At 47.6% G+C, this 10,020-nt stretch overlaps 1 protein-coding gene across 6 annotated transcripts in view; it reads right to left on the bottom strand.

Moving 5' to 3' along the window:
* Nucleotides 1-7,146: 7,146 nt before the first annotated feature.
* L3MBTL2 (L3MBTL histone methyl-lysine binding protein 2) overlaps nt 7,147-10,020 on the bottom strand; it is a 772,791-nt gene continuing 769,917 nt past the window's right edge. For all 6 annotated transcript variants that reach the window (XM_063940374.1, XM_063940377.1, XM_063940380.1 and 3 more), the window contains one exon: nt 7,147-8,502. In XM_063940374.1, the coding sequence (XP_063796444.1) occupies nt 8,399-8,502 (104 nt within the window). In that variant the 3' untranslated portion in view covers nt 7,147-8,398. The remainder of the gene's footprint in view (nt 8,503-10,020) is intronic.

The raw sequence follows: 10,020 nt of genomic DNA, 5'->3' as shown, positions 1-10,020 counted from the left end.
GTGGCTCCTATTACGTGGGAATGACAACAAGGAATTTCCGCGATAGGATGGGCAATCATCGGACTTTCATTAGGGCAGCTTTGATGATGGGTAAATAGGACAAGCCAGTGGCTAAACACTTCATTATAAGTGGACATACGATCTCAAGCTTGAAGTGTATGCTAATTGACCATATCCCTAAGCTACCACGTGGTGGCGATCTTGAGAAGCTGCTACGGCAACGTGAGGTCAAGTGGATACATATGCTTGACACCTTGGTCCCCTTGGGGACTAAATGAAGTGAACTCATTTAACATTTTTTTGAGGTAATAAAAGTAAGTTTTTTTGGGCTGCTGCAATTGAACTTCCTTTGAGGTTCATCGGAGTATTCAGTATTAGGGTGTTGCTAGGATGTTCATATTTTAGATTTTTTTTATTATGGTCAGTAATGACCTAGATCTATCAATGTATGTCTTTTCATGTTATTATAATGTATTTTTTTATGTAATATTGTGGTATGTTGATTAGCAATGTTCACCTTATGTATGGACACATATGCCCACTGATACCCTTCATACATTATGGCACCATGGGCGGAGCGTAGTGCGCTCTAACTAGTTGTGTTGTAGTGTTGGTATGAGCGGTGGAACGCATGTGACGCGCTTCCGCGTTCCACAGTGTTGGTTCCGGGTAGCGCAGTGCGTCACTTCCGCTTCCGCCCATGGTATGCGTTCCACTGCCGGTGGAATGCAAGCCGCATTTGTGATTATCATTGATCGCGTGGAACTACTAATAAGTTCTATGGTAGGTTGTTAAGATTAACATTGATTTCATGATGTTACACATGTTGATGCCGAAGATGGTGTGGCATTATTGATAAATATATTGAAGGGGTGTAGTATGTTATGCCGGCGGTCAGGCGCGCGCCACACTATCTATTCTCCCTCCAGGGGGGTCGTGGACCCCAAGAGGGAGAAGATCTGTCGGTATGCCGGCGGTCGGGATTCCGGCGCCTGTATGCTGGTCGCCGGGAGCCCGACCGCCGGCAAAGTGAAGACCACCCTATTGAAGTACAGGTTAGCAGTACCACTATGCGATCTACTTCCTGATAGTTAATTATGTGGGAGGGTCAGTGTGGTCTGTGTTTGCTATATAAGGTGTTACTGGCTCATTAGGCATTTGTGCTGCTGGGTGACCTGATGTTTTAATATTGTTGGTCTTGACAAAGATCCACGAAGGACCGAAACATCGACATGCTGCTGACATGCTGCTATTGACTGCCATTGTTTGACACATGTAAGGTAAAATAAACATATGCTGCAATTAACTGGTGAGTGCCTATACCATTGGATTTTATGCATTATGGACTGTATTGGCCCTTTATGGAGCACCGCCACATGGATATACTGAAGCAGTGAGTGTGGATATACTATATACATATATATATCCGCGTATCATGCCACCTACGAGATTTGTGGTGTTTGTGCTCAGGAGTGCCGCACTTGGAGAGAGTATATATATATATATATATATATAAACCTATTATAATTAATTTTTTATTAAGTTGGTGGCACAGTGGAAATATAATTGGTGGGGCAGTGGGTGAAAAAAACTTAATTGGTTCCCCCTTCTACAGCCCTGCCCACACACCCAGAAATGCCTCCCCAATATTTAAAATATGTAATACCCCTTTCACACTGCCTGAAGCGGGTCACACCCGGGTGCCTGACATGGGAGCTCCCAGGGTGCGACCCGCCTCAGGCACCTTTCACACAGCAGTTAGCAGCCCGGCATATTGCCGGGTTGCTGACGTCAGCGGTGACACAGTGGAGGCGGCGCTTGGTGATCACATGATTTCCAAGTGCCACCCGTACATAGAGAGTGAACAGGAAACGGGTCACATCGACCCGGCTCCCGTTCACACCACACAGTGAGCTGGGTTGAACACGTGTTCAACCCTGCTCAAGAGCAGGGTTGAAATACCGGGTCACTCGACCCGGTACTTTAACCCTGGACCATTTTCACACCGCACATGAACACGGGTTTTGCGCTTTCATGTGCCAAAAACCTGTGTTCAGGGGTGCTGGTGTGAAAGGGGTATAAAAAAGGTGCCAATTCCAAAGATATCTTTCATATTGTTTGAAAAATTGCTTAGTGTGTACACTCAATTTCATTTGTCAGGGTTCTGGGAAGTTCAAGGGAAATTGCTCATCTTCCACATTGTTCATCTTTCACATTGGTCATGTCTTCTAGTGTGTAGAAGTAGTGGATACTGGGGTCTTGTACTTTAGTACCATGGGGTATAGATCAAGTCCACTGGAGCCTGGCACTTTAAAACCTTTAGTGTGTGTATCTGTGTGCTAAACTCCTCCCCTCTATGCCCCACCTACCAGACTCAGTTTAGAAAAATGTGCCCAAGGAGCCGGGTGCATTTCTCTGGAGCTCCAGAGAGTTTCCTTTATTTTTTATTTTAGTTTATTATTTTCAGGTAGCTCTGGTTGGCAGCCAGGCTACCTGCTTCGTGGGACTTAGAGGGGGGACCGAACCAACCTCCTGAGGGTTAATGGTTTGTAATCCCAGCTGACAGGACACTGAGCTCCTGAGGTACTGATCACACATCGTTAGTATGTGTGCCCATGCTAGCAGCTAACCGCCACCCTCTAACAGATGCCGAAGTCACAAGGTGCGGTGAGTGTTACACTGGGGTCCCAGTCAGCGGGTCCCCGATGTAGTTTTGGCGGCAAGTCACGCAGCGGTCACGGGCCTGGAGCTGCGGTGCTCACTGCGGACAAACTGGCTCAGGACTGTTGCCCCGCAGTGCTCACTGTCTCAAGGCTTTGTGTGGACTGTACATTTCTGATGTTTGTTGTAACGTGCACAGTATAATCTATGTTAGGGACTGCATGCCATTGCAAGGGGTGGGGCTTCCCGGAGCGGGACCAGTGGCGGGAAGGCGCCATTTCCCTGCTGCTGCGGATCATCAAGGCTGCATGCACGCTGCTCCTCCAGGACCCACGCTGTTACAGATTATAAGACTGGTACCAAGGGGTCATAGACAAGGGGGAGCACGGCAGCAGTAGCGCTGCTGCACTACTATTAGGTCATACACATATTCCAACACATTGTGCTGCTGTGTTCTGTGTGCTGGTGTCCGCTCCTCAGTGTCACTCCAGGGGCTCTTTAGGGTCTGTGTGAAGGTGTTGGTCAGTGGGCTGCGCTGTGTCTGTTGACATGGTTATGTGTGTTGCTTGTAACTCTACCCCATCTGTAGCGGGGTCACTCATGTGTGAGCATTGTTCCTTATCTCCACAGGGACCCAGCTCACAGGCACCTGACTGGCTAGATAGCTTTAAAAGCATGATTCAGAATGTAAATTCAGAACTAGCTGCTGCTAAAAGAGAAAGACAGGTTTAAGTTAAAGCACTCTATTGATTGTGTGGCTAAAGCAGCAGATACCAAGAAGGCTTCTCAGCCCCCTCTAGTGGTCTCACATAAACGCTCACTGCCACAGGTGCTCCAGTCTGATTCTGATCAGCCTGATGTAGGTGCTGATGATATGGATGAGGACAGCTCTCTGTCCCCTGGGGTGGAGGCCCTCATTCATGCTGTAAGAGAGATTCTTCACATAGCGGATCAGGAGGCAGAACCGGATGAGGAGTTGTACTTTAATGTTTGACTTAAGACCTCAGCCACTTTTCCTGTGTCAAAGGAATTAAACTCCCTGGCCAGGGAGGCATGGGTAAACACTGACAAGAAGTTTAAAATTCCTCAGAGGTTTCTATCTACCTTTTCCCTCCCAGCTGAGTATAGGAAGGTATGGGAAAACCCTCCGTCAATTGATATGTCTGTCTTCAGATTGTCTAAGAAATTGGTATTGCCGGTGCCAGGGCTATATCCCTGAAACAGCCAGCTGACCGTAAAATTGAGACCACGCTCAAGGCAATTTATACGGCAGCAGGCGCAGCTCAACGCCCTACAATTGTTTGTGGGTGGATTTCCAGGGCAATGGTCAAGTGGTCTGTACTGTTATTGATGGTTTACACTCTCCAGACCGGGATGAGGTCATTACATTACATTGCTGCAACACATACAGGATGCTGCAAATTTTAGGAGTGAGGCTATTAAGGAATTGTGTAAGATGTGCTATGGCAGTGTCGGCACACAGTGCTCTGTGGTTGTGTCAATGGTCAGCGGACGCCAATTCCAAAAAGAAAATCTTCCCTTTACAGGTGATGCCTTGTTTGGGGACAAATTTAATAAATGGATCTCCCAGGCGACGGCAGGCAAGTCTACCTATCTGCCGTCGGCCACGCCACCTGCTCGACGTTCTTACACAGGTCCCTCCTTGCAGTCCTTTCGTGTGGCAAGGTTCAGAGGCAGGGGCCGAGGGGTCTCCATTACTTCCAGAGGATCTCGTGGGAAGTCCCATAAACCTGCAACTGCTGTCTCCCTGGACCAGACCACCGGATCCCCTGCCGCTAAGCCTTCCGCGTGACGGTTGGCCCCAGCAGCAAGGCGACTTTCAGGTGGGTGCCCACCTTCAACACTTCGCCCACGTGTGCGCGGAGTCCTGCCAGGATCCTTGGGTGAGGGATCTCATTTCCCAAGGATACTGGCCGGAATTTCAAGCACTTCCTCCTCACAGATTTTTCAAACCAGGCTTACCAGTTTTACGCGATGGAAAAGTTACCTTGCAAGAAGCAATTAAAAAACTTTTTGCGGACAGGGGTGGTAGTTCCAGTACCTCCTCCTTTACACAAAAGGGGGTTTTACTCCAGTCTTTTTGTCATTCCAAAACCGGATGGTTCTGTGCGGTCCATCTTATACCTGAAGTTTCTAAACCCGTATCTGCGGGTGTTCAAATTCAAGATGGAATCCCTGCGGGCAGTGGTCCGGTCTGGAAGAGGGGGAATTCTTAGTATTCCTGGATGTCAAAGATGCTTACCTACACATTCCCATGTGGTTCCCTCATCAGGCTTACCTCAGGTTCGCCATCTTGGATGACCACTTCCAGTTTCAGGCCTTGCCCTTTGGCCTGTCCACAGCTCCGAGGGTTTTCACCAAAGTCATGGCGGAGATGATGCTGCAATTGCGCAGGATGGGAGTCAACATAGACCCCTACTTGGACAATCTCCTGATAAAGGCTATGTCCAAGGAACGTCTACTGCACAGCATCTTGTTTAAAATCTCCTCCACCCTTCTAACCATCCTTCCCCCCCCAGCACTGCTGCCCCCTCCTCATTCAGGTGCAATCCATCGCGACAAAAAAGATGGCACCTGACTGAGAAGTCCGCCCAGTGTTCCAATAACACAAACCCATCTTTACTGCACCAGTCTCTAAGCCACACATTTACCTCCCTAATCTCCCTCTGCCTCCCTGGACTAGCGCGTGGCACAGGTAATATTTCAGAGAATATTACCTTAGATGACCTTGCCTTTAGTTTCTGGCCTAGGTCCCTATAATCTTTCTTAAGGACATCCCACCTTCCACTAACTTTGTCGTTTCTGCCAACGTGCACCAAGTCTTTCCCAGTCCCTCCCAACAATCTTTCTACCCGATCCGCAATGTGCCGTACCTGAGCACCCAGGAGACAACAGACTGTACGGCGATCACGGTCCCGGTAGCAGATTGCCCTGCCTGTCTTCCTGATGATAGAATCCCCTACCACCACAATCTGACTAGGTACCCCTCTATCTCTTATTCCCTTTGTCCTGGAGGGACCGCCCCTTCGGTTGCTAGAGGGAATGGTATTTTCCAGCTCCGTCATTTCCTCACTGCCATCCCCAGAATCTTCATCCAATCGGGCAAATTTATTGGGGTTTGGTAGATCAGAGACGTCCTGTCTCCCCCTCGTCTTTTTCCTTCGAACCGTGACCCAGCTAGCTACCTGATTGTCCTCGTCCTCTTCTACCGGTGTCCCCGCCTGCAACCCCTCCACCGTTCTATCTAAGCTCTGCTCGAGATTGTGAATATCCCACAGTCGCGTAACGGTTTGCTCTAGATTGGTTACTTGGGATTCCAGAGAAACCATTCGCATACACCTCGCGCAGATGTACTCACACTGGGACGGTTGCTCCAGGTGCGCATACATCATGCACGACATGCACTGAGTGAGATTCTCAATCACGGTCCCACCCATTTTGTTTAAAAAAAAACTAACTCCCTGTTACCGTCAGAAAAACAATGCAATACAATACAAACAATACAGACTATGCAATACAATATGATACTATAGCCTAGCTGTGGAGAGAAACAATTTTCAGTACAGTAAAGTAATTGATAATACAATGTATAATAACGTATCAATGGAAAACAGTCAATAAAACAGTTACTACAATAATAAAAATGATACTTGCATGTCCGGGGGGAGTCACGACCACCTGCAGCAGCACCTACTCATAGGTACCTGCTCCCTATGTGTTGGCTCTTCCTTGCAGCGATGTTCCTGGCTCCAGCCTCAGTCAGAAGTGACGTGTACGGGCCACGTCTGGACTGCCCTCAGCGATGTTCTCCTACTTTGCTGTCAACCTTCCCTGCAGCAGCACTGTCCAATGTTCCAGCTGCCCTGTCTTTACAGCCCACTACTTGCAATACTGTCCTTGCAGCACGCTCCTGCCGCTCAGCGTTTCCCCAGTACACATTCACGCACACTCGCCTTTGGCACAGTGGTCCCCGGCTCACACTCACACTGCGGCTCCCACACACACTCTGACTCCCAGCACCTCCAGTTTCCCTGCTCACACACACTCTCCGGCTCCCCAGCTCACACACACTTAGCCCAGCTCACACACACACGGAGGAGGAGCACTTTCTCCCGCTGCGTGCTCCGCTCAGTCCCTGGCTCACACTCACACCAACACCTTCGGCTCAGCGTCCCGCACAAGCATGTCCCCTTCGTGCGCTCCACACACTGGCACTTCTGGTTCCGGCTCACTTCCGGATGAATGTGTGATTGCCGGCACTGTTTTGATAAGAAAGGTGTTTCAGCACAGGTGATGGCAATCATACATTTAGAGAAAAGTACAGAAGCAGAGCATTCTGTCCCTCCTGGAGAGGGTCATGTTGGGAGGTATGCATTAGTATGTCAGTAGAAACAAAACCCTGATCATTAAAACTATTTTTTCATTAATACATTAATAAAAAATACAAAGTACTATTTTAAAACGTTTTGTTTTTACAATTTATTTGAAATGAAATATAAAAATATATGAAACACACATCCTTTTATAAGAAATGTATATTTAATGAATAGTCCACAGCTTGATAATTTAAACATTTACTGAGACGTAATTAAGACTTCTGAGAAGATTTGAATGCTTTTCTGATACATGATACTGGTAGTTTGAAGTCCCTGATATCACTGTAAAGATACTGCTGACAATGGGGATTATTCAGACCTGATCGCTGTCTTGCTAAAAATGCAGACAGACACTTATCGCCCATCTGCGCATGTGTAGCAATTGCATTGTGCGTGTGTGACCCTTCACAATGCAATGGCATCCTGGAAGCATGAAATTGCATTGTGACTGACAGGCGGCAGGCGGTCAGAGGTGGTGACGCTGCGTTGGGGGGGGGGGAGTGGAGCAGGAAACACAGGCATGTCATGGGCGTTTTCAGGGTGGCTCGATGATGTAACCTGTGTTCCATGCGAAACATGGCGCCGCACCACCTGTACAGGCAGCCTGGCTGCGTATGCAGGGGGTCTACCTCTAAGTCCCAATTCTGCAAAGCGATCGCATCGCTGGGCGGTGCTACACATGCCTTGCCCTGAGCTGGGTGGCCCCATCATGCGAGTTTATCTGTAGCAGCTTTTGCTAAATTAGCAAACACTGCTACGAACTTTGAATAACCCCCATTGGCAACAAAACGTAAGTGATATTCTCTCTGGCAGCAAAACTTAAGAAAATATTCACCATCATACTGTCCAGGGGACGGTGGTTGCCATTGTACCACAATAGAATATGATTGTCGCAGATTATTTGGGAGAACCAAGTAGACATTTTAAAATAGATTAGGCCACTGTTTCCCAAATGCGGTCCTCAAGGCACCCTAACAGGCCAGGTGTTAATCTATGCTAATGCACAGGTGACTTAATTAGTACCTCAGTTAGTCAGTTTGATTATACCATCTGTGCACAAACACGGATAACGGCATTTGGGAACCACTGGATTAGGCTATCGCAGGTTTTATATGTAAGCTGCATTATAGTATAGCAAATATTTAAGGAGTTTTATCTTGTCAAAAATGTTAGGTAACTCAGGGTGTATATATTTAAGTTTCTACAAAAATAAAAAAGGGAGACGGTATTTAACAAATTCAGTATTTACTAAACAGTTTTCTTTTTCTGGTTAATGCTGAGTGAAGCTTGGACATGAAATGAAGGTACTTAGACGTATTCAGCCAGACACTACTAGTGTCTTACTTTTTATTCTCATCCTTGATGTCCATGTTCACAACCCGCATGTTTGATTCTCCAGGCTCAAAGTGGTCTATCTGTTCTTCTTTTACTTGCACAGCAATAACTATAAATAATAAAATAAAAAAGTTACCTGTTGTTTTAAGTATACACGTATCCCTTCAAAACAGTTCATATTTTTTTTTATACACACAAAGACAAATATACAAACTAATGTTAATTTTTCTGTCAGAAGCCAATTAGCCAGCCAGTACAGATGTGTCCACTTAAATGTAGCCTCCCTGCATGTCAAACAGCCATTCTAGTCACACCATTCCTAGAAAACACTGTAACGTACATTTCGTATAGGCATGCTTCATATCATTTTAATCAGCAGAGTCTGCTTGATGCAAATAAGATGCCCAACATTAACAGCTTTGCACAGGATCTGTCAGCTCATTCACACCATCTCTCACTACGTGGCGTATTGAGGCAAGATGTGTGAGGGCAAATCTGTATGTCCAGGGGCAGTTTAAGAGAGGAGAGGGCCCTTGTGCAGACTATGGGCCTGATTCAGATGTGGTCACAACCTTGATAGTATTGCAGTTATCGGTAGACTGCACAGAGTGATTTACTTCAAGAGACCACTTGGGGGCGGTAACGGGCAGTGTCTGCAAAAACCCAGGTGTGTCATGACCATTTTGGGAGCAATCTCATACACATAAAATATAGCGCCAGCATCGCAGTTCACGCAGCCATTCAGCGCGACCATTGAGGCACTTGGGTAGATGTTCCTTGCATCTGTGTCATGGATGTGATGGAGTATGGCGTGACTGAGCATGTTGTGATGGCTTTGGTGGGGGTCTCTGTTCACTTGTGGGTGGCTGCTACATATGTAATGCCTCGCAGTTCTGTCACTGAAAAGGATCACTGCTGCGTCAGCATTGTGACTGCATCTGAATCAGACCCTCTGTGCAGACACCAGCCATGGAACTAGCGGTGGTGCAGCCGGTGCAATGCACCAGGGCCCGTCGCAGTGAACGGGCTCACAACTGGCGGCATTACAGTGAATCACACTGACTCATTATATGCCGCCACCAGCACTGCACCACCCACCGCCAGTTTCCCAGATGCCAAAATTAAACATTGCGGTCTGCAGTCCTTGTCTGGCCAGAGGGGAGGAGGGAGCGCTCTTCCCTTCTCCTCTCAGCTCCTCCCCCTTTTTATGGGACAGGCTTCCTCTCTGTCACTGAGCGGCTGTCCTTGGGCGTAGGGTGTCTGACATCAGGATCTTTTGACCGTCCCTGTGCCAAGGTGAGGAGGAGCAGATTCAGACTGGTAGGGTAGCCGTTTGCATGTGCAGCAGCAGCCCCCATATCCACGCCAGGTTGGAAAAACATCCTACACAGCCTACTCAGCATCAGACCCAGTCCTGTAAGTGTTGTGAAGGGAGGGACAATAATATGTTGATTTTCACTGGGCATCACTATGTTGATGGGTACAAGGGAAATAGTGAAAACAACATAATGGAAGTGCTTGTGGCATTGCAAGTGTCAGCCCATGACAATTCTTGCACTCTGGTGCCAGTACATACTTTCACTTGTAATGCCACCTTCCTGGAATCACCCTGTCACCCTCTCCCATT

The sequence above is a fragment of the Pseudophryne corroboree genome, chromosome 9 (assembly GCF_028390025.1).
Source record: "Pseudophryne corroboree isolate aPseCor3 chromosome 9, aPseCor3.hap2, whole genome shotgun sequence".
NCBI lineage: Eukaryota > Metazoa > Chordata > Amphibia > Anura > Myobatrachidae > Pseudophryne > Pseudophryne corroboree.
This window is presented reverse-complemented; position numbering and strand designations above follow the sequence as displayed.